This window comes from Mugil cephalus, chromosome 2, assembly GCF_022458985.1.
Source record: "Mugil cephalus isolate CIBA_MC_2020 chromosome 2, CIBA_Mcephalus_1.1, whole genome shotgun sequence".
Classification (NCBI taxonomy): Eukaryota; Metazoa; Chordata; class Actinopteri; order Mugiliformes; family Mugilidae; genus Mugil; species Mugil cephalus.
The window spans coordinates 32,862,639-32,888,038 of record NC_061771.1 but is presented as its reverse complement, the minus strand read 5'-3'; the positions used below and the strand labels follow the sequence as shown (position 1 = coordinate 32,888,038).

The window sequence follows — 25,400 nt, the reverse complement described above, 5'->3', positions numbered from 1 at the left end:
AACAGGAGTAAAAGTTTGTTCTGTCCAGGTCACTTCACTGGAAACGTCTCTGGGGGGAGACCCATGCGCACAACGTTCAGGCTACTTCGACATTTTTCCACATTAACCATGCACACTTCTAATTTCTGACCAGAACATTTGTTGGGCAAGAAAAGAGGTGCAAAAACGAGGGGAGAAGAAACAAATTTCTTCTTAAAGGAAGACAGATATGTCCACACACTGGATGACACTCGGTGGACTGAGATTTAATCCGATGTAAAATCTATAACGCAGACTGAACATCTGCACCCCCGTTCACACCTCGAGTCTGAGGTCTCTGGATATTAATGCGTCATTAGAGGAACATTCATTAGGAGGAAACATGATCAAAGGACAGCTGCTTGAGTTTTATGGATAAACCTGTGAGATGGAGCAGTGGCTCCCGACCTGTGATCTCTGACGCCCCCAAAACCAGTCTGATCTGAGCTCACCATCAGTTTTCACCTGTTTCACCGATTTTTAACCAGTATTTCTTGTGTCTGCGTACAAGCACAATATCCAGGTCTTAAAGTATTCCAGCACCGCATGGTGTTTGGTCTTGATTAAAAAAAAAATCAATGTTTAGAAAAAAACAAAACTTGCTGATGTGGGATGTTGTCAGGTTGGATCAGTCAATTGAGTTCATCTACCAATGTCATGAGAGTAACGCAGCTTTCCCTCCAAACTAACATCACCAGCCAATCAGGAGTAGGGTGGGGGAGGGTCTTGGAAAACTTGGTTGAGATCCAGCTGCACCTGATGCTGCATTCAAGACGACTTGGGAAAAATGAGCTCTGCGTTGTCAACAACAAATTCTGATAAAAAATAGCTGCTGCAAATATTTCCCTGTTGAGCAAACGGTGACAATAAACCAAACTTATTTTTACTCCTCTGAACTAACCTGTAACATGAACGCTATGATACCGAGTTAGGATTTAGACTTTCCTAGTTAATGTGAAGGCATCATCTAAGCCGGTGTTCTTTCATTGAAGTTACTAGTGTCAGAAAGATGGGGAATAAATTTATGAGGCTAAGAGTATGTGTCCTAACTGCAAACAAAGGACTTAAAATAGTAACAAATAATAATACTAACTAATATTAAATGTCAGGATGACAATTTTGCAGGTTAGAGTCAGGATGTGGTAGGTGAATCCATACCTGCCAGTATGTGGGGCTCTGTCTGGTAGTGAGTGTCCATCCCGTTGGCGTAGATGACCCTCAGCGAGTGGTCGTTTCCCACCTGGTAGCTGTTACGAAGCTGGTCTGTGTGGGAGACAACGATCAGGAATAAACTGTTTATGCAAAAGCAGCATTCATACACAACTGGACTGAGACAAACAAAGAGAGGAAAGTGAGAAGGAGAGAACGACGCAATTAATTTCTGAGGGCGGCGTTTCCGCCCGCTAATGGAGCAAAGAGCAGGGAATTAACGCTCCCCAGCCTCTTTTAATTAGGTTCCCCTTGACCTCTCTCTGGACTAATGGTTGTATGTGTGCTCGGAGACAGAGGCGCTCTAGGCTAGTTTACATTTTAATTCCCCCGTCCTTCTGATACACTATCAGGGAAATGACTCCTCGTCCAGTGACTTTCTATTTAGCAATAAAAAAACTTTTTATGTTGACCACTGCTTTTTTTTCCCCCCCAGAGCACATCCTCATCTACATCTAATGTCACTTTTATCATCAGGTGTTTGGCTTCAAAATAAAAGCATTAAATCCGTGAAACCAATAAATCATTAAAGGACGTTTTGGCCTTTTAAATATGGCCCAAATTTCAATTAGATGACTTTTAAAATTTCAAATATAAATCCTGCCAACAGTGACCACAGGGTCGTTTTCTCAGGTGTAATTGTGAGCTGCGTCGCATTCCCAGCACCAAATGAATAAAAATGAACCTTTGCATGGTGTGTTATGAATGGAGAGCGACAACAAACAGAGTTGATTAGGGCGAGGCCGTGAGGAGGCAGCGGTGGGGACGTTCACTGTGTTTGTCCTTGCAGAGCACGGCTGTCAAACTGCCTCCACGAAGCAATAAACAACAACATTATGATGACAAACCACAGCCGAGATATTAGCTCGTTTACCATCTCTGGTCTGCACCTACGCCTAATGAGATTTCACATTTCCTTGTTCACTTGCACACGCAGGCAGTTTAGATGGCGAGGAGAGGAGGCCCGGCCATAAATAATGTACATGAATTGATGGAGAGGAATGCTACACTTGTCGATGGCTTTGAATAACTTATTACGTTCCAATCAATACCGCTCCGCTGCGAGAGAATAACTTCTCTGTCTTCCCCTCGTACTCTGGGTAAACATAGCGCGCTCTGAAACAAATCACCGCCGGCCACCAGAGGCCTCGCTTCCACTGCCTCATTAGTTCAGATTTAACAAGAGCATCAGTGCTAAATTATTGTTTTCCCTTGCTGTTCAGGCTGGAACGTCGAGGGATGACGGCGACAGCGATGCTGAAACTCCACTTGTTTTCATTTTATTTTCTCCTGCCGAGGTCTAATGTTATCAGAGAGGATGTGTTCATTCACAGCTTCAGTCTAATCTCAGACCTGGAAGCAGATGGTGTGATGGTGTGATAGTATTACACACTTGGATGACAGATGGAAGTAACAGCATCTACATACAAACTACTAGCAGTGTGGCTAGCTGTCCTTCTACGACTTCACCTTCATCCTATGTTAGCTACGAGTTTTCTAGTTTTAGTTATGCTGCATGTTTTAACCTCTGCACACAACATGATAGTATGGGTAGCATAATGCTAACGGTGCTGATGCTAATGGTAGTAAGCAGACTGATCTGGGTGCTTCATGTGGTGCCAGTGAGTTTTTAATTAGCTTAGCCTCCTTAGCTCTATTACTGTAACGTCACGTAAGTTTTTCACCTGCATGGACGGAAGTGAACCTTGTCTGTCTGAGACCAAACGTTTGTCTAAAGTTTGTCTGGACTTCACTTCTAAAGATGCAACAAGGAGGAAACACCTGGAATCAGACTCAACATCTGACCACACATAGCATTTTATTAAAGACCAGAGATGTAGCGTCTTTGATAACCTGACAGACCCCACAACACTGGTTTTATTGGGAGACTTATGACAGTATTTTATATTGGTTCATTTATTTCTTAGTCTTAGTTGTATTTATATTCTTTAAATTAATATTCTGTTCAACTTGCACGTCAAAAAACGCCTTAAAAATGAAAAGGCACCCATCCCTACTCATATGAGGGTTATTTTATGACTTGAAAAATAAAGGTGGAAGTGGCAAAAAACTGCAGGGCACCAAAGGTTGAAGGCCTCAGACCCAAGGCTGAACCTAAAGGCGGCTCCATCCTACATTACAGCCGTTAACTTTACACTAGAAATAACCATGTTTAGAGCCTGGTTCTAAGAAACTGTTCAGGTCTCTACAGCTAAGTCTCTAGTCCTGTTCCTGGGAATGTTTTGATCCTACTAACGTGAAGCTCTGACTACAGCCTGAGGACACAAATAACTAGTCCTCCACATTGTTTCCTCAGGTGTCGCTATAGAGAGTTGTAACACAGGGTAAAAACTAAGATGAAAACAGTTGTCACTTTCATAACAATCCAAGGCTTCTTCCATTGTGACATCTCCTTCTGAATCAGTGACTGAAAAGGAAACCAGGCGCCGTCTCCATGTGACAGGGAAGTTAATTCTACAGGGACATAAACTCCTTCAGTGGGATTCACATTAGAGAAGCAGCTTCACCCCCTCGGACGTCCTTTCTTACTCCGTCTGTGTCAACGTCTCACCTTGCACCAAAGTGTAAAAGGAGTCTACGGATGACAGGTTGGTTGTTATGGAAACGTCCTCATCCCTCCCGGACGTCTCGATGTCCACGGCGACGGCCCCGGACGACATGTCGCCGTGGAGATTGGTCACCACGCCGGTGGGGAACGTCACGTTAGTCAGACGACCCTCGCTGTCATAGCTACGAGGACGGAGGAGACGGGAGACGGGGACGAAAGATGGTTAAAGTTAAAAAAGTTAAAAAATCTATCTATCTATCTATCCATCCATCCATCCATCCATCCATCCATCCATCCGTCTCACTCGTAGAAGGTGGTCCAGCCGATCTGGATGCTCTTGGTGGCGAGCAGGCCGCTGTTGCCGTGGTAACTAAAGAGGACCAGTTCCTGGCCCTGAGCCGTGAGGGTCTTCAGACCTCCATTAGTCCCGATGGTGAGCCAGATGACCTGCACACACGTACCAGGTCACAAAGAGTCAAACAGCTGCTCTTCACAGACCGGGCCGACCTCTAACGCGTCATCTCACCTGGTTGTCCGGGGAGACCACGCGTACCGGCATCCTGTTGGTGTCTCTACGGATGCGGAGCGTGTTCCCGCTGCTGTCCGTCACCGCGGTTACGTCCTCCTCGTTGCTGAGGATGGAGGGAAGATGTGAGGATGAAGGAGGAGGAAACATGTCTCTGCTGACAGGAGGTATCAAGAGGTCTTAAAAATGAATTTGTTAAAACACCAACCTGTAGCTGAAGTTGTATTTATAGTCTCCAGTGACCAGAGACATGGTGAACTGGTGGGTCCCGTTGGCATCAAACACGTAGAGCTCCTGAGAAGCTGGAGAAGCCACTTCATAAGAGCTGGGTCCTGAAGCCAGAGATCCTGAAAACCCACAGGAAAACACTGGAATACTTGCATTCAGTTTTCAGGTTATAATTGTGACTGAAAGGGAACTGGAGAAGTTGTGCAGCTGAGGCGCAGGTTGCACGTTTTCTAAGAGATGGAGAACAACCAGCGGCCCCTGAACATCCTCCGTGTCTACGTACCAGTAGGTGGTTGGTTGCGTCGAATGGCTCGGATACGAATGTTGCCGAGGTCGGCCACGTACAGCGTCCCGTCTGGAGACACCACCAGAGAGGAGGGACAGTTAAGCCTAGCGTCTTTAGCGTAGCCGTCTCCTGTTTGGTAGCAGTCACAGTTGGCATCGTTCTGTGGGAGAGAATTAAAAAAAATAATAAAAACAATGATCACGAAGGTAGAGGCAAGGAATCTACTGTATTTAATCTGTGTCATTGCTAATGAATTAGGTTTGGTGAGCTCGACCAGAGGAAGGAGAAGCTGTTCGAGGACGTGTGGTGGTGCAGTACCTTGCAGTCGCAGTCTGACGTTGCTCCGGCTAGATGGGTAATTTCTCCATCGGTTGACACCTGGTGTTCAGAGTGGAGGGAACAAATAAAAAACAGAGACCTGAGCTTTGGTTTGGGATGCATTTTGTAACTTCTCCATAAAACGAAGCATCGTCTTTGAACCAGAAGTAGTTTTTGAAAAGAATTATGTCCTCATGTGTGGACACGGGGATTATTTCACTCAATATTATAACAAAATATGTAAATGTTCAAGTCTGAACGTTGCTGTGGCAGAAAAGGCAGAATCGCAAACAATGACTGAATAATGATGACTTTTTGGACAAACTCTAAAAGTTTAATTTGATCCAATGCATGATAGACAACAGGTCCATCTCCACTCTGCAGCCCAACATATTATAACATGTGTACATGATGTCATTTATTGATGTGTGTACTCGGCTGATGTAAAGCCACTAAATAATAAAGGTCACCTGTCGAATGCGGTGGATTTTCTTCTCGTCTGTCTCTGCGATGTAGAGGATGCCGCTGTAGGACAAGGCGATGGCTGTAGCCCCCTCTAACATGGTCTGGACGGCCCTCTTCCCCATGGTGTATTCTATACCAGGGACCTGGCAGTGCATGGGACGTCCTGCTACGATACGGACCTGGACAGGAACACGCGTGACGTAGGGATGCTAGTTAGTTGGTTAAAAAGGTAAAAAGCAGCACATGTAGCAGGGGGTTAACATTGGCTGGTGTACCAGGACAGTACCTGTCTGTTCTCCGTTATCTGCAGCACAACGTTGTTGTCCAGGACATAGATGGAGTTATCCATGGGATTGATGGCCAGGTCCGTGGGCCATTCTAACCGAACCTGGATCAAGACATGACAGAGGACGGAATTTACCTGTCCAATAAACCCATGTCTTTACATTTACAGGACTCATTACTGGGGGGTCTTTGAGGGGAGGGTCCTCTGTGGATCATCCCACAGATACCTGACCAGTTTGGGATCTAGTGAATTTAGAGGCCAGGTCAACACCTTGTGATGTTCCTGTTTTTTTTTTTTGAGTTGTTCCTTCTTTTCTTTGAGTGTTTGTGTGTGTGTTGTGATGCTGCCAGCAAGGAGTGTCATTGCTATGGGGTGAGGGAGGGGCTGGTCTGGTCAAGGTGGGGGCTACATGTCCAAGTAACATCCACATGAACGAATATCAGGTCTAAAAGTTCCCCAAAAACACCAACACTGAATTGCCACAGGATGGTTTAAATGTTATTCACTACTACTCCTGTCACTGGTCATAATGTTGTGGCTGATCGGTATATATTTATTCATATTTATGCGTCGGTTTTACATTGTGGCCAGAAATATTTATGTATTTTATCTATGATTTTAGCTTTTATGATAAAAAAACTACAAATCTGCGACATTCAAAAGGGTGTACGATATATTGAATTAATAATAATAATAATAATAATGATAACTCAATTAACCGGTTATGAACCAGATTATTATAGTGCATGAGTGCATCAGTTTCAGTCCAGTACAATAAGCCCCTGCAGAGCTGCAGCTAGCTGCACTAGCATACTGTACATATAATAAAAACAGAATAACAAGAATCCTTCGGAAGGAGCCGGTGAGATTTGTGTGGGCTGCCAGTTCATTTATTTCCTGAAGTGAACTCAAGAAGTCAACTAGATAACTGCTGGAAGTCAAACTGAGGCAGAGTCTGCAGCGAAGGACACGGAGCAGCCGGAGCTCGGATAACGAGAAATACGTCTAACTACCCGGCTCCCACACACACAGACACACACACACAAACACACGCACACACAGACACACAAACACACACTAGAGTGTCAAGTATTAGACCTCCAGAAACAAAGCGTGTGTGTAGGTGGCGTATGTAGATTTCATATTCTCTGCAGATAAGGTGTCAAAGCAGAAAGGGAAACACTCTGTCTTATTACCTCCCCACTCCCCCCGTCTTATTTGCCTCTGTCTGAGACTCTGAGATCATTTACAGAAGAGTCAAACCGTCCCCAGAACTAAACCGAAATGTCTTGTTAAGATTTAAAGGAACTCTTCTTTAAAGGCCAGACACTACAGGTGAATAGGGTAAACCTTCCAACTATCAGATATCACCATGAAACCTCTCCAGTTTTCTGTGAGTTTCTATTTAAATATGCAAACGAGTACTTGCTGATTAGTGACGTTGTAGCTCGTTGCTATTGATAAAATTTGTTAAATTTGCACGTCATATCAAACTAGAAACGTTAATAGGCATAAATAAATAACCTTTGCTACCACTAGATGGCAGACTAAAGCGTCCACTAATGAGGACAATGGGTTTAAATGGAGCGGAATAAGCTGCAATAAAACCTAAAACTTAAGGTCCCCGTATGAGGACGCAGGGTCTCTGGGGGTTAAATCTCAGGGATGCTCCAGGTCTTACCTGTCTGATGTGCATGCTGGTGTCACAGGTGAGGGGGCGTGCCGAGGTCAGGTCGTTGCTGCCCAGCACCGTGGAGATGATCCCGTTACGATCCACCTTCCTGATCATCGTTCCGTCCACGAAGTAGATCAGCCCGTTTTTATCGACCGCAATCCCTGAGGGAGCAGGAGCGAAACAAGTCACGGGAGGAATTCTACTGTTTGGAGGTGGACGCGGGTGAAACAGAGTGTGGATGCAAACATGCAACAAATTCCAGTTCGTCCTTGAGGATCCTGCCAGATGGGATTTATTATACTTTCAGCTAATTCTGGGTCTAACCCGGGGTCTCCTCCCAGCTGGACGTGGCCGGTAAACCTCCACAGAGCGGCGCCCTCCAGTCGTATAATCACGTTCAGTCTCACAGGAGCTTCAATAAATGTTTACATCAATATGTGGAAGAAACTAAAAGAATCTCTGGTGAGTTTGTTGGTTGCGATGCTCCGTCTGGACTGATCCAATTTCATTTTCCATTCCCCTCGAGCACAAAAACAAAAGAAAAACATTTAGGAAACATGCAGCTGTGGTTTGAATAAAAACTATGATCCCACATGAGACAGCTGCAGGTATCAGAGCGGCTCAGTAACTAAATCTGCCGTCTCCTTCCAAGATGATGTCATTTAAGAAGCTGGAGTTTCACTTTTAGAGACTGGTCTTTGTTTTAGGGGGTTTGGGCACAGAGTACGATAGGAAAGAAAAATGTAAGCTGAGAATGGGAAACTTGATTTAGCCATAAAATACGTCACTACCCAAGACAATGCTTCAGAATGAGGATAAATATGTCTGCTGGAGTTTTACAGACTCTGGAAGATCTTTATTTCTACCACAGAGCAAAACACATAGGTAACACACGTACATGTACATATGGGTCAGAATATAATCATGGGACTTTTGGAGTTTATCATAGTCGATCACATTTTAAAATTTTAAAATCAACATGGCCGCCTATAACCAGTCACCATGTGGCATTTTTATGGAAAGATTTTTCTAAATATTATATACAGTTGAGTAAATTGTAATTGAAAGTTATTTCTAAATATACTGTAGTAACACTGCTGACATGTTTCTTAAACAGAAGTTATTAGGAGGCAGACAGCCTCTCTACGTTGTTAAAGTCCAGGCTTTTTGATCAGGTTTATATTTAGAGCTGGACTGAACCATCCCTTAGTTATGCTGCAATAGTCGGCTGAGCTCCTTTCTTCTAATTTCTTCTCTTTTACTAGTGATGCAACTCTGTGCTACTACTACTGCTAACTGCTACATCCCTTTTTTTGGTCTCAACCCAGTTGGCTTATGTCAGATTGTCAGACAATTTTTACTGTTATTGATCCTATTTAAATAAAATTAAAACTGAACTGATGATGCAGTCAGTCTTGACGACCTCTTTCCTGAAACATCTATTCACACATAATTAATGAAGTATTACTTCAACCAAGGCTGAAATAAAACCATTATTAACCAAATCATAACTAGGAGATAAAAAGCTGAATTTTTCTGTCCTTCCAGTATCATGTGCTGCAGAGGGCCAGAGGGGCGTGTACTCCTCTGCACATGTCAGCACTAATTGCTGGCACCGACATGAACAAGGGAATCCTCCAATTTGCATAAAATCTTTATACTTAACAACATTATTGTCTGGTACAATACTGGACTGTCCAATAAAGTCAGCAAGAACAGTCGTGGGAGACCACATCAAACCACCAAATTACCAAACCACCAACACCAGCACTGAGCTGCGTTCCCTCGTCTCCATTTAATCAGCGGTCGTGAGGATTGAGCAGTTGGGAGGATGAAGCTGAGACAAAACTGGTCTTTAGACATTTAATCCAGTAAATATCTCATCTCGCTTGATGACACACTGTCCTGCTGTCATTGCCCCCCCCCTCCCATTGGTGCGGTGTTGGTGTCATGTGATCATAGCAGTGGGGCTGGGTTTCAGCACATAGATGGACTCAGATGTCCCACCAAGACAATATGTGTTCGTTGGATTGATTCTGATCCAAATCCGTATCTTAATCTTGAGGATAAAATACGTTAAAACCCCCAGACTGATATCAAAGTGAACCAGTCTCAGTCTTCTGAACGTCTCTTTCAAAGGATGAAGATCCAGCTCAAAGAGCCATGAATCTCATCTCTGTTCCAGTGGAAGGAGGGTAACTTTCCTGAGATAAGAATCCTCTTGGTGTTCTCTGGCTGGTAGACGCTGCCTGTTAGTGGAGGGACGTGATTGGCTGGCCTGATGCCTCATGACCACGCCCACCATGGACACTGTTGCCCATGAGGATGGAATAAAATATATATATTTCTTTTACCTCTTCTCAGGAAATGTGACTTATTCCTGATAGAGAAAGAATATATTTTCTCATGTATTTACGCATCCATATCTTCCAAACATATCACAGTAAAAATTAACCTTTGCAAACTGTGTATTCAGGCATAAACAGTAGAGATGGGTCTGGTTCAGGTTTTATCTAACACTTTAGAAACGGTGCCGGTGAATGAAAACATATATTGTTTAAAAATGGTGCCTTTTTAATCCAATTCATAATGATGCAAATAAAACCAGTGGCTATTAAAGACGCTACACCTCTGGTCTTTAATAAAATGCTATGTGTGGTCAGATTTTGAGTCTAATTCCAGGTGTTTCCTCCTTGTTGCATCTTTAGAGGTGAAGTCCAGAAAAACTTTTGACAAACGTTTGGTCTCAGACATGTTGAAGGTTCACTTCATCCATGCAGGAGAAAAACTGACGCAACGTCACAGCAGTAGAGCTAAGGAGGCTACGCTAATTAAAAACACAGTGGCACCACATGAAGCACCCAGATCAGTCTGTTACTACCATTTGCATTAGCACCGTTAGCATTAGCACCGTTTAACTGGAAACACATATTCGAGGGAAGTATGACCACTCCTGTCATGGACCAAGGCGTTAAGATGTGGAGGCATCCTGTTCACACGCTTGTTGATGTGGTCAATGTGCAGGACTCTGCACTATTCCTCTAACGTTGCTCCCAAAGACTCTTCTAGTTCTCCAGGACGTCACTGGTGTTTCTCCTCTATAATGAATATCAGCCTACACCATCACTTTCACCATGTCAGGGCACTAGAGAAAGTCACGGTCGTCCTGGAGATTTCCATGGCCTCAAATGTCACTTTTCGGGATGACATTTGAAGATTTTATAAATCGCACTCTGATATATTTCAAGGAAATCAGCAACATTGGCTGGTTTGTGTTCATCCTTCAGACTTCGAGAAGGAGAAGATCAACACAGCGAAGCTTTGCTAAGTCTGGATTCATTTCTTCTGTATGTGTATGTATCATTGCATCTGGTCCAAACAGATTACTGATGTGTATAAATAGGAACAAAAAGAGTTATTCCAACTTTACGGGCAACAGTGTATATGTGCAAATATGTGTTGTTTAAATTGTGCAAGAGCTGCTGGAGACTTCCTACATTTATTCATTTATTTATTTACTTATTCATTTGTTTGTCTGTTACCTTTTGGTCCCAGTAGCTGAGCCTCTGTTGCTTTTCTTCCATCTCCACATCGTGCTTCATCGAATGGAGGACACTGCTCACCTGTGCCGGCCACTACTTCTCCATTCGCTGAACACAAACACACACACACACACACACACACACACAAACATTATGCATTTGCAGAAAATCAGTGTGCATCCTGCCAACAGCCAGCGACAGAGAGCCGCTTACCGATGAGGTCGCGGGCGCCGCTGAGCATCTTGGGTCGGTAGATCCGTCGTGAGTTGGTGTCGGACACGTACAGCTGGCCCGTCACCGGGTCCGTGGCCAGATAGTAGCGGTGAGCGGGGTTGTTGCTATAGTAACAAGAAAGACAAAAAAAAAAAAAAAGGGTGTCAAACATCATCCCCGTCTCTATTACATGATCCACAGCGCGTTGATCTGAGGAGGAAAGGTGCACTTAATCTAAACGAGTGTAAGCTTCCAATAAAATCACCGTCAGCACATCGAGATTAAACATTTGGTTTGAAGGAGAAGTGAAGGAGATTTCCTGGAGCTCATGATAATGAAGAAGTAATGAATTAAAGACAAGCCGATGCCAAGGAGCTGTTAATTTACTGCCTCTGGAGTAGCAGGGTAGTCGGTGCCGTGTGAGTGGGAGGAGGTGAGTATTTCTGGAGACGTTTCGCATTAAATTATTTTATTTATTTTTTTTGGATCCTTTGCTTAAAATGTCACGGGCGTAAGCGAGGAAGAGCCTCGCGTGGGAGAGGACGACGGGCCGCGCTGTCACGTAAAATCCATCACGCGCACGCGGACGAACGTAGTCGCCTCTGGCTCAGAGTCTAATCAGCAGATGATCACAAGCTGTTAATTAAAGCGGGATATAAATAGATGAGAGCGTGTGTGACGGGACCTAATGTGCTGAGATGCATGCCCTTTTGTTTTTACTCTCACTGAGAAGTAGAAGAAGAAGAAGAAGAAACAAACAAAAATAAAACACATGATGCTTCTTCTTTCAAAGATCCAAAGCGACGCGGCTGATTTCATCCCCAGTTTTAGAGCTTAATTAAACTCAGTGAGTCATTTGACCTGGTCACACTGTCAGGACGTCTCTCTGATTCCACCTGTCGGCAGCTCCTCACTCTGTTAATTAAATCTCCATTTTTATCATTCCCAGCCGTGGTTTTGAAACATTTAATGAGGCTCGGTTTTCAGCGTTAGATTCCCACATGTCAACACAGCAACTTTTCATTTTTTTATTTTTTTGATGACAAAGCCCATTTAAGACATGCCTCACTGAGAGAGAGTGTGTGTGTCTGCAGTTCAACACAAACAAGCCCGAGGAGGAGCTGCTCGACATGTGGACGGCTCTTGATCATCTAAACACGCCAGGGCAAATTAAAGGATGTGACTGGACGCGAATCAGCAGCGCAGAGACGAGAGAAGGACGAGGGCCACGGCACAAAAAGGCAGGAGGAGGAGGGACAAGTAAATAAATACATGGTAATAAGCGGGAAAGAGGAGAGGGAACGAAACAACTGGAACGTGTGGAGGAAGAACTGAAGGTCAGAAGAAATGGTGTTTTAATTAAAGAGTGAAATTTAACTGAATCCAGTCACTTTCTCCTGTCAGAGTTTGGATCAAATGTTGAGATAAGTAATGGCTGATGAATCCTTATGGAAAAAAAGGCATGAAAATCCAGATAAACACTGGACTGACTTTGACTTTGGTTGGTTTGGGTTCAAATAAGTCACCTCTGATTATAACGAATGCGATATATGATACCACTGGAGAATTCCACATAAGAAAATTAAACGTTTTCCATGTGTTTGTCCTGAAAATGATTTAAACCCTGAACCCTTTGACGGAGCGGAGGTCGGGATAAAGATCTTAGGAGCACAGAGATGAGATGTGATCCAGTTTCTTAAATCTTCCGAGGGTCTAACAGCTGTGGCTGAGTCAGCTGCACCTGTCTGGTCAACTTCTTCTTTTTATTTTATTTATTTATTTTTTTTTTCTGCTGAGACACGCGGTTAATCCTTTAATTCCTGACATGCTGTTTTCTTAAGGTGGCCGTCAGCAGACTTTCTAATGATCTTAATGTGGACGGTAAAATGTGGGTCTGAATCCGTGAGGTTTTTCTAGGTCAGAGGTCAGAAGGTCTCAATCATAAATTCATTCATCTCAGGTTTTTAACTGGAAGAAAGTTCCTGCGCATCTGGATTTGTTTTAATGTGTCTTTATCCACAAGGCATGATGGGTAGTTATTAGATAGATAGAAGGTCTATTTGTCTTTCATAGGAAAATTGATAGTTTGTGCATCTGTGTGGAGGAATCTGGACTCTGAATTTCCATCTGTTGCATTTTTATATTTTTCTATTGAGTTTTAAAGCAGGAGGAATGATATTTCTATCATGTTTGCTTCACCTCCATCTTTTGTTTCCGTCTCTACCCCCAGTCCAGACCTTTTCTCTTGCTCTTTGGGTTTAAGGCTCTGAGTTATTGTGAATCGTCTTAAAAAAAAAAAGAAAAGTAAACAGCTCTGTAGCTGGTGCTGCCTCTAGTAGAGTAGGACATATCTAATGACTTTTATTCATTTATTCTGGATTTTCTCTCTTCTCTCTGCATGTCTTAGCTTCTCAGCGTGTGAATTTAAAGTGAACAGTGAGGAGGGGGAAATAAGATTAGCGACCATGTCCAGCCCCCCCCCCCCATCCACACATGACCCGACCCCCCCACATCCCCATGTCTCTCCTTGCTAGGGGCTGATACTAAAGAGATGATAGCGCTGCTCATCTGAGCTGACAGCACAATAATAGGCTCTGTTTGTGTGAACGCTTGTCAAGATTACTGGGGGGGGGGGGGCAAAAAGAGAGCAGGAATAAAAGCAACAGGGCTACTTTTTCCTCCCATTCTGAGTAAGTGAATTCCATATTTCCTAAATTCATCAAACACATTAAGAAGACGTGATGGAAACATGAAGAAATGAAAGACAAGAGACGGCAGTGAGAGCCAAGGACAGATGAGACAGATGAGAAGGATTAGTCACTCTTACCTATGTCTGAAATCTTTGTTTCTTTAACACAGCAAAGGCAGGAAAACACAGAAGAATAGAGAGTTAGTCGACAGACTGGGGCTTGATAGGCTTCACAACGAATGAACATCAGCACGAGAAATAAATAATGAAGAGAAAATAAAAACAGTTAAACTTGAACCACGTTTCACAGAAATCGATAAGAAAAAGATTTCAGACGGTGGTTGAACCAGGAACACTCAAGACAGAGAATGAGTTCAAATTCAGATGAAAACAAAACGTCTTCCTTCCACATGTAGAATGTTCTTTGATCTTCAGACAGGTTGCAGCAGCTTGGCATTAATTACCAAAGACTCCTGAGTTAGTCTGTTAATCCTGACAAATGTCTTGGTTTAATATTGTATATACGCCAGCATGCATGTATCTGTGATGACAGTACGCCTGAGGTCTTTGGGGGAAGACACTGGCTCTAGTTCTCTCTCTGGATCCGGTTCAAGCCTCTGATCATCCTCCCGTCCTCTAACTCCCTCCCTCTGCTCTTACCTCAGCTCCATGACACTGGTGACATTCCCAGAGGGGAAGATCCTCCTGATGTAGTTGAAGTCTCCGATGAAAATGCTGCCATCTGCTCCACAGGCCAGGGCCAGGGGGGCCAGCAGCTTGTTGCCCTCCGCCTGCCCGTTGCAGCTGGGGCAGGAGATGCTCCGGCGACGACCGTTTCCTGCGACGCGAGGTCAGAAATCCACGTTAAATCACATCAGTGGCACAGAATTAGACAAGAATATATAACCAATATATTCTTGAAACAATAATAATAAAAAAAACAATATGAAATTTTAAATAATATATGAAATATACAAAAAAATTACAAAAATAGAAATGAGAGGATATCAGGTGTGGAATGGGAATTAAAATTGCTAAAAATCGGTAATATAACATAATATTTAAGATTATAAGATGCAGACAGTGAGGCAATTAGTGCAAGATAAGGAAGTGCAACAAACAGCAGATTATTGTGCAAAAAGAATCTCTGTAAGAATAATAAACGAAAAATATTCAGGTCAGCAGCATCATTGGGAAGAATAATAATCTACTGATTATTACTTTTAAATAAAATAAAATAAAAAATAATAATATAATAATAAAATAGCAATAATAATAAAAATAATCAAATAAAAAAATACTTATTTTTACATTTTTTTCACTTTTTTTTGTTTACATTCTTGTCAGATTTAAACTAAAATATCTGAAATGGATCCAGAATTTAGCGTCACTGCTTTAACTGGCAGCTACAACAAAGATACAGTAGACAGGAGAATCCTCCCTCTGAAATGTCACAGGATGAGAGTTGAGAGTAGAAAGCACAGCTCACTACATCGAAATATCAAACCACTTCAGGCGCATTTCATGCACTGAATTTATGACCAGTTCAGCTACAAACGCATAACACACCAACAACACCGAACGTCTTATAGACCATTGTGTCCGCAGTGACCATGGGCTGAAGAAAACCTTTTTTTTTTTTGTTAACAGAACAATGCTTCAAAGAGTGAAGAGACGCGGTGCAGAGCTGATGTTATTTTATTGAGCTGGCATCCATGCACACAAATCCATAGTAATGCATTGTCTCAGTGAGCCAGTAATACAGAGACATGTTCAAGATATCACTTCAAAAACGTTTCTATTCCTTCTAATCCTGTGGATATGAAGACGTAACACGTGTACAGGTGGACTTAGCTCTTCTGTGTGACTGATCAGTTTTTATTTTTAAAAAATGTCACTTATTTGAGTGTATTACCCAAAAAAGTCAACAACCATATGCGGTAACGTGATGTCCTGGTTTCTCTCAGTGAGGTTTATCGTCATGTGGTTTTCATTGAGCCAATCAGAGAAGATCAAGGAAACATTGTCAGGTCTAATCAGGGTCTAATGTGGTCTACAAGGTCCCCCTCTGACCTGGTTTATTAGGAACCATGAAGAAGAACAAGTGTCCTAATGCTTCTAATGTGATGATGTTGACAAGTGTCTGAATCAGCTCTGATGTTCTAATGTGACAAATATATGAGACCAGGAACCAGATATGAGACATTCATTCATCAGGATTTAACACATGAAAATAAAAAAAAATAAAAAATGTAAAGAGTTTTCTTATCTCCTACGATAACAATTTAGAATTTCCAAATATTTCAATGAGTGTGGACCAACATATCAGTGACCTACAGAGAGAAAACCAAATGATGCTCCGCTCACATCTAATCCTAGTATTTGAACTGGAAATTCAGCAATTTTATCTGTAAAACCCATTAAAATGACTTGAATGATACAGAAATTACATTTATAGCAACGACCAATGGACAAATGTCATAATTTTGTTATTTATTTGTGAGGCACGACCCTGCGCGTGGCCTCCCAGATCAACACCAGCATCACAGAGTTCACTGATGATGTCAAAGTCATTGGACTGATCGCTGGAGGAGACCTCTAAATACACCTGTCTACCACTTATGGACAAGGAGCCAGATTCATTCATCTGGATGGATTTTCTCCATGAAAATTAAAAATTCTAGGATGGAAATTTAGCATTTCCAACTCTATAAACGGTTAAGAAGGACAGAGAACCAAGCTCTGCAGTCCTTTATTAGAACTGAAGAAACTTGGATGAAACATCTTCAAGAAACTTCAACAAGGAGTCCAGTTTTTGGATTTTTGGATATATCATGACCTGGATGACTGAGAACATTTAAATGAACATCTGTCCCTTCACTATCTGGTGGCTCTATTTCCTCAGGCCATTTTCCCACATTCCTTCCTCTTCCTCTTATCATCCCAAGAAGTCTTCATCCACCTGCCACCTTTATCTCCTAGTCTAGACTCCAGGGGATCTGGTCCCTATCTACCTTCACGGTCTGAGATTAAGCTTCACTATGACATCGTCGCTCTTATGTCCAAACTATGACCTCAAGTTTCCTCAATAAAAGCTCATCCTTCACCAACTTGATCTCTTTGCATTGAAATAAGACCTTAGTTTCTGTACTTACCCATGATGCTGCTGATGACCGAGGGCTGTTGGGAGATGAAGATGTTCTCACCGTTACCCTTGTAGAGAATACCTGAAGAAAGATACAGAAAGACGCTGAATGAGAAGGAGGCAGATCATAAAACTCAAAGAGATCATTTAAAAATGCACCAGCGATTCATTAAAAATACATTTTCTAAAAAACACCTGGGAGCTATCACAGCCAAGACTGGACAAGATTCAGAGACGAGGCTGGTGGACGGGCAAACCCATCCACCTTTATGTTTTAAAATAAAACAAATTTAACATGAACTAGTTGTACTTTATTCAGTAATAACACTAAAATACTGAGTGTGCTCATGGAGGCAGGCGGCGGAGTTAGCTGCTGACATTTAGCATTTGTGCTGATTTCACGTAGTGTTGTGACACTTTATTTTTTTTTTTAAACCATAAACTGTCTTTTCACTGCACTAATGAACTAAAAAAAACCCCACTTCGTCTGAAACGGTGCCGCCTTCCGACCCCTCATCCCTACTGGAGCTTGTCAGATAAAACCAAGAACCAAAAACATGAAATGGATGAGTCCACTCGTCTGCTTAATGGTGCTAATGAGGAGGGAAGTGTGTTTGTGTGTTTGTGTCCGTATCCGGCCTCGGATGGCACCAAAAAAACCAAGCGCCAGCTCCTCTCCACACAACACCTATATATATATATATAAATACATATATACATATATGTATGTGCGTGTATGTGTGTGTGCACATTTGTATGACTGTTTGTGTTGGAAATAAATGACAGTTTCTCCTGGGTTTCACTGCGGGGCTCCTAGGAGATGATACAGCATAGAAGATTAAAGCGAGGCTGCTGCTGTCGTTCTGTGTGTGTGTGCTTCACCTTTGAAAGAAGAAAAAATTGCTAATGGAATTAGCTTCAGACTAATGACCGTAGACCTATTAAACTGTACTTAGATGAAATTGTACCAGCGGCTAAATATGATGAGATGTGTAATTTCTCACTTAAAGGCTGAGTCAACTGCTGGCACCACTGTACCTGTTCTTTCTACCTTTTAATATTCTCCTCTCAGGCACCAAGGGGCAGTTTAGCACGTTAGCATTGGCCACGTTTGAGGTAGCAACGAATGACCAACAAATACAACCAGTCAGTCTCCATTTGAAGAACCTTCAGAGGATTTGGCTGAGTCTTAATTTTATTTATTTGGTGTCAATAACAAAAGCCTCCGTGCACAAGCATCGTGACGTATTTCCGTTTTTGCCAGAGATTAGCAAAGTAGTTCCCACTCTAGTCACTTTGAGGCTAAATGTAACACCACCACAGGAATAATGCCGGACATACTATCAGCTTTTAAGCTCCAGAAAACGAGCGGCTCTAATGACCACTGTCGTGTGCCACTTTGTAACGGTTCCAGTCACTTTAACAGCCAACTGAACTTCCACTGTTTCCCTAAAGACACCGGACTCTGTGCACAGTGGCTGCACAGAATATGAAGGACGGGATTTTCATGACCAAACACACATAGGTATGCAGCCGACATTTTGAAAATGTCGATATTCATATTACTCCTAAGGGTGGACGACTTTTAGCTGCAGGTGCCGTGCTGTCATTGTTTGAATGGAACAACTTGACGTCCACTGACGCCCACTGTAAGACGCTGTAAGCTGTAATTATTTAAATTACAAACACAAACAAATAAATGTCTGAAATATTTCACTTTGTGTGTCATGGATCTATTATGAGTTTCACTTTCTGAATCGAATGAACCTTTCCATGATATTATAATTTACTGAGCTTTACATGTACTGTTAAAAGTATAATCAGATAACATTTAAAGATTTAAAGTCTAAATTGCATCATAAATTCACACAAGTTCAAAATAAACGTATTTACATTACACACACAGTCGGTACACTAACATGCGCCTGAAAACACTGAATTATCGCCTTAATCTGACTAATCTGAGTTCTCTTTATTAAGACACTCAGATAATGTGATTGGAAATCGGTTTTCTACGGCATGTATACGACTTAATCAGAGTTAAACTAGACGACGCGTGTGCTCATGCTCCTTGACCGCTGCGCTTGTGTATGACAAACAAAACAAAAACAATTTCTGCATGTTCACGTGGAAATATTGATGTTTTTGGGAGGTTTTGGAGACATCCTGAGAAATTCATTATGCTACAGATTGAGCTTGAAGGCAACTGGAACCTGATCTGCTGATCTTTGGTGAAAGCTGGACGTACAGCACGAGGCTTGTGGACTTGATCTATAAAAAATGAGTCTGAACTCTCCAGAGAATCACTAAGGAGACGGTGGCGAGAAAAAACTCAGCTCAGTTTCCACCACACATCAGAAATAAGTAGTATCAGAATTCAAATAGTAGAATTCTGTGGCTTCACCAGGGTCTAGACTCAGTGTTTCTAAGGAAGCAGTGAATTGAGCTTGGAGAAGAAGGTCGACTAGTTGTCTCTCAGAGGACAAGTGACGTCTCCAAACCACTTGTCAGGAGGACAAACAAAGACATGACAGCTTTCACAGCGGATGATGAATCACAGTAAGGGGTCAGTAACAGACGGATGACGAACACAAGAGACGCGGATGAAGAAGGGATCAGTCCCACGGTGGAACATGGTGGTGGGGAGAATGTACCAGTCTGAGGGTGTTTTTAAACTCTGGACCTAAGACACCTGGACCGAATCAAGCAGCACTCCGTCCTTCAGGACGATGAGGCTTCTAAGAGTCACTGGGAGGGTTAAGGACACTGTCATGGAGTTACAGTGTACACAGAAGCCATATACACCGATCAGCCACAACATTATGACCACTGACAGGAGAAACATTTAAATCATCTTGTGACAATTCAGTCTTCATCTGGGAAACTTTCAGACCTGGCATTCATTCAACTGGATGTTACTTAGACATGTAGCGGCCCATCCCTCAAAGACCCCCCCACTAACAACATTCAACCCCCTCAGAAGACCCGTGTCCATTCACCGATGAGTCACCACAAGGGAGACATACACAGTACCAGGAAGGTGGTCATAATGTTAAGCCTGATTGGTGTCCTCTCATCTCATCTTCTACTACCACTTATCCTCACTAGGGTTGAGGGGGTTGGAGTCTATCCCAGCTGTCATCTGCGAAGAGGCGGGGTCCACCCTGGACAGGTGTTCAGTCTGTCTCAGGGCTAACACAGAGACAAACAACCATTCACACTCACACCTTGGGTCAAATTAGGGTTCACCAATTAAGACAGTTAACGAGCAACCGGAGTACCAGGAGAAAACCGCAGACACAGGGAAAACATGCAAACTCCACCCAGAAAGACCCGAGCTGGACACGAACCCGGAAGCCTGATTGGTGTATAATGTATAATTCATATGTGGAATGGAGAAATAAACAACATTTACATCAAACATAATTTAACTGCTGGAAGCTTTTGTCGGGTGCTAAACTTTGTAGCACTGTTCCGTATGACTCTCCAGATAGATGAAGTCATTACCCAGTACAGTACTATTTGGTTTTTGCATGTAGTAATACTACTGTTGCTCAATATGTATCGCTTAATTATTAACCAATGATGCATAATGCTGCTAATAATCATGCATAAACGAGGCAGGAGCGTGGAGAGTGTTGGAGAAAGAGATATCTGAGGTGCTGTAGTTCCTTAATTTGATATGCACCAAAAAAAGTGGGACTGTCGTAAGAATGGAGGATGACGGAGGACAGACAATGAGAGGTAAAAAGAGACGGAAGAGGGCGGGAAGGTGTGAGGAGGCTAATGTGAGCGGGGGATGAGAAGATGAAAAGGGAAAAAGAGAGGGTTGCACTCATTCTTCAAAGTGAGAGATCAAATAGAAACCTCCTGCGGTGAGTTGAATTATTTAAACTCCGCCGCCATCTTCGAAAACTATCTGTCTACGTGCACCCACAGCAAACTGGAGAAGGCAAACAACATTCATCTAGAGATGCACCATACAGCCAAGCTGGGATGTGCAATTTATCTAAGGCTACGCCATGTAACTTGGGATGTACCATACATCTAAGGTACAGTGCAGTCTGACCAGTAAGCAAGAAAATCCTGTTTCCATTATAAGCTGCAAATACACACAGTTGATCCTCTCTGTGCTTCAGTAGTCAAGGGCTGTAATGAACATGTCATTATGCCACCATATATGTATAATATACGGCTTCATTACCCACATCATGGTAAAAATTTAATTGACCAAGACAAGTCCAGATGGTGCATTTTTCTAAATGGAAATGGTACCAAGTTTCGGTTAAATGGTGAAAGGGACGGGATACTCATTCTTGTGCTTTGTAAACTTTTCCAAACCTTTTCAAGTTATAATCTAGCCTGCATGTATCCTTTCTGTCATTTATAGACCATTAATGTAGCAGAATGTGGAATGTAGAAATAACATACCACAGAGTGAGGCACAAACCATACAGATGTAAAGTACAACAGCCCCTTATACATATCTAGATTTAAAGCACATTCAGTTTCCTGTGTTACTGTCCCACCACCGTTAAAGCTGTATGTACTGTATGTGTTGTCAGAAGAAACCCAGAGTGAAATGGCCAAACCTAATGGCTAAACAGGCACATTTTGTGTTAGATGAAAGAAACATCTCCATGTTATAAGCTGGGATGTCAGGACTGTTGCTGTGTGCCATACACACTCTGGCCTCCGATTATTGTTTTGGTCTGATCCTGATCTTTGTGGACAGGACCTCTAGGGGGAGCAGGGATCTGGAGACCGTCCAGTGTGTTGACCTCAGGACTGCATTGCTGCTATTTTTTTTTTTTTTGCAGATGTTGAGGTCCTGCTGGCATCATCACACTGTGACCTTCAGGATGTACTGGAGCTGTTTTCATCCGAGTGTTTAGAAGCTGTGATGAGGACTAGGACCTACTAATCTGAGGTCATGATGCTTTACTGTGAGACACTGGGATGAGCCACTGAGGCAGAAGCAGAGTTAGTACCAGAAGGGAAGGAGTTCAAGTAACTTGAGATTAAAGCTCGTTACTTACGCTGCAAGAACAGGATGCAAGAACAAGGAGAAAGTTCCTTCTGGTCCGTAAATTTATACGTCACAAGAAACTCAAGTGCAGAACTCCTGGAAAGTCCTCATAGGGCCCTTCCACTGCAGCGTATCTCCCAGAATCTGACAAAAACTGTTTTTATTGTCGAATGTCGGACGGTCTTTTTGACCATAGACCTATATACGTATATATACGACGCTGCATTGACTGTGATCCAGTGACAGCAGAGGCAGTGGTTTGTAAACCAACGAAGGAAAGAGGTACTCCGCAATCTTAAAGTAGAATTATTCGCTGTATTTTAGATCGATTTCCAAGCGGTTTGAAAAGTTAAAAGCGTCAAACATGTAGCTATGATATGGGGAGCTTGGATTTTTAAAAATGATGGTTTTACCACCTAAATACAAATTGTCACCTTCCCAAAATAACGACCTATGTCGCTATTTTTTTTAGACAACACGTGTGCACATGCTCCACAACTGCTGCTCTGCCCTATGACCTCGGAACAAAAACATCCAAGACAGCCGGTCACAGTAGAAGAAGAAGGTAAACAGACTACCTACCTGAGGGATAGCGCCATCCACCTGCACTAGAGGTAGCGGCACATTACGTACGAGACTAAAAAGCTGAACTATTCTTCATGTGGTTGTTGTTTAAATGCCGGTCGACACATGAACAACTCTTGTTTATTATGTGATATTAACCCACTAAAAAGACACATACATAAACTGCATGTAAACTGGGACAAGAGCTACATTCAGAGAGTCAAACTTGGAGCGTAGCTCGATTAAGCTGTGCATGGAAATGCATGCTCACGGAGTGGCTGCTAGCAACAAAATTTCATCGACAACAGTTGTTCAGTTGATGTGTCGAGAGCAAGCTGCGAAAACTCGAAATGACGCCATTTTGATCTCTCAGCCCTGAGAGAGAGAACAAATTTCCCGGTCCTTGTGGAGTAGGTAACAAGTTTAAAGTAGCAGGAGATCAACAGCTGGATTGAGGCTGACACTGATAAGATTAGAGAGAATATACAGTACATCCCCTCCGGTCTGGAAAAGCCTTCTCCCCTAAAGAGCTGTAGGAAGAGCCTAGAGATTCAGGAACCAGGGCTGGTTTGCATTGAATGCAGCGTGATGCATTTATGAATAAGTATCAGGGAACAGAACAACAACAAAGTCAAGGACACGGACTTTGCAGATACATCAAGACATACATGAAGCATGTGAGTTAAACATGCTACGCAGCTGGAGAATGAGCTCCACCCGCTGTGCACCTTGATGAATCCACTCCTCTTTGCATAATCACAGCGAGTGGAAAATTCATTAATCATTAAATACAGGACGCCCGTATGCGAACACAGCTACCGCTTCTTTTGTTGTTCCTTAACTGCTTTTGTCACTTTTCATGAGTCCGGGAACCATGAATGTCTTTGAGACAGGACTTTCCAAAAGTGGACGGTTTGTTGCAGCACACAGGTGGACGCAGCTTGACGCCGGTCGACTGGTGAATCCCACGTCAGCCTGTTCCCTTCACATCCAGAGATTTCTACCAGTCCCTCTCCTCACCTCCATCCTTCTCTCCATCTCTTTCATCTCTCCCTCCATTAGTAGGTGTTGATTGATCAACAGAGGCCGAGACAGCGGGAGTCCACACATGCTGTGCCGCCATCTACACGGGCAACCAACTAGTTGCCTGACTGTAAAAAAAAAAACTAAGATAGAGGGAGAACATCTCCCGCTGTGTTAAAAGAGAGAGCAGCGAGGCTTTCTCACGTGGCTTTTTCTCTCTGTGTGTAAGTGAGTTGATTTGACCTTGATCTCACACTGTCTCAATCTTAAAACCAAGATTTTCTCACCACATTCACGGACACGCTGATCTAACTAGAACAGACAGAGGCACACAAAAGCTGTTGTTTCTTCACATTTATGGTTAAAAAAAAAAAAAAAAAAAAAAGCGCATTGTTTAGCCTTTGCATGTCTTTTAAAAGGACAAATTATGTTGTTAAACTGGAAAGAAAAAACTGGATTCAAGACCTTTCACGTCATTTGACACTGGATAAAATCTGCTATTCTCCGAGAGACTGTGCTGCTGACAGGTTTTATGATGTACGTCAAACATTTTAACCTTCATAGAGAATGTCAATACCTGGAACATTTTCTTTTCTCTTTTTCCTCTGTTTATTTAAATGTTCTCTATGCACCATTTTGAACCCGAGTGGAAGTCTCTGCAGAAAGTGGTGAGGACGGAGGAGAGAATCTTTGGGTCCCCCCTCCCTTCCATCCAGGACATTGGGCGCAAGCGCTGCTGCCTGACCACAGCCCACCACATCTACTCTGACCCCACCCACCCCCACCATGGACCTTCAGTGAAACTTAAAGGAGAATATTTACGTTAGAAATTAACCAGTTGGTCAATTATAATGATTGACACCTCTATCAACCAGAGTCTAGAGAATCGAACTCAATGCCCAAATTTACCCAACCAACAATGACGATCCAGAGCAAAGTAAAGATTACAAATGGTCAGCGACCCTACACTCCAACCTAGAAGCCTCTAACTCTTCATGTAAACAAATGGGAGCTTCCTGATTCATTTCAAACTGACACAGAGTCACAGGAGAGGCCATTAGCAGTGTTTTCTGGAGCTGGAATATAACTTTTAATCACAAAACAGCAAAACTAAGGCATAATTTATGATTTTGCAAATGTCATGTTTGCGACTCTTTGGCTCTCTGAGTTTTTGTCGCACAGTGAAGAGACAGACATCGTTGTAATTAGCAGCATCTCTGCTTTCGTTTGTGTGACTATCTTGAAGTGGTGAGGTTAGTAGAAGCACTAAATGACACGTTCACCCTTATCGTGTTTTTGTCACGTTCCCATACAATTGCTTGTGGTTTAATTTGTGTTTTTCGTTTAGGTGGAAATGCCTGACAGAGGCTTTTAGATAAGTTTCTCCCCGTTATTTTGATATATTACATTATATCATGCATTTAAATTGTTTATAGCACACGCATCGCACTCAGGTCCGTCTGGTCTGTATTCAGGAAACCCAATGAGTCCAGTAGCCTCTCTTTAATGTTTCAGTGAAATTCACCTGCACCAGTTGGCATATTATCTACCCTGACATTAGGAAGACTTGTTGTGGATATACCATGACCTATATGACTGATAACCTGCAGACATG

General features: G+C 42.7%; 1 protein-coding gene across 10 annotated transcripts in view; it reads right to left on the bottom strand.

The window, feature by feature from the left end:
- The window catches only part of LOC125004004 (teneurin-3), a 322,776-nt gene that overhangs the window by 23,226 nt on the left and 274,150 nt on the right, over nucleotides 1-25,400 (bottom strand). For 7 of the 10 annotated variants that reach the window (XM_047578303.1, XM_047578305.1, XM_047578308.1 and 4 more), the window contains 15 exons: nucleotides 17,180-17,251; nucleotides 14,685-14,862; nucleotides 14,163-14,183; nucleotides 11,336-11,460; nucleotides 11,123-11,230; nucleotides 7,587-7,741; nucleotides 5,906-6,007; nucleotides 5,625-5,798; nucleotides 5,155-5,214; nucleotides 4,834-4,996; nucleotides 4,531-4,669; nucleotides 4,323-4,428; nucleotides 4,101-4,243; nucleotides 3,800-3,978; nucleotides 1,177-1,281 (listed from right to left, as the gene is read on the bottom strand). In XM_047578303.1, coding sequence (XP_047434259.1) covers nucleotides 1,177-1,281; nucleotides 3,800-3,978; nucleotides 4,101-4,243; nucleotides 4,323-4,428; nucleotides 4,531-4,669; nucleotides 4,834-4,996; nucleotides 5,155-5,214; nucleotides 5,625-5,798; nucleotides 5,906-6,007; nucleotides 7,587-7,741; nucleotides 11,123-11,230; nucleotides 11,336-11,460; nucleotides 14,163-14,183; nucleotides 14,685-14,862; nucleotides 17,180-17,251 — 1,830 coding nt within the window. The remainder of the gene's footprint in view (nucleotides 1-1,176; nucleotides 1,282-3,799; nucleotides 3,979-4,100; nucleotides 4,244-4,322; nucleotides 4,429-4,530; nucleotides 4,670-4,833; nucleotides 4,997-5,154; nucleotides 5,215-5,624; nucleotides 5,799-5,905; nucleotides 6,008-7,586; nucleotides 7,742-11,122; nucleotides 11,231-11,335; nucleotides 11,461-14,162; nucleotides 14,184-14,684; nucleotides 14,863-17,179; nucleotides 17,252-25,400) is intronic. The other 3 variants (XM_047578307.1, XM_047578309.1, XM_047578312.1) reach the window with 1 other exon arrangement.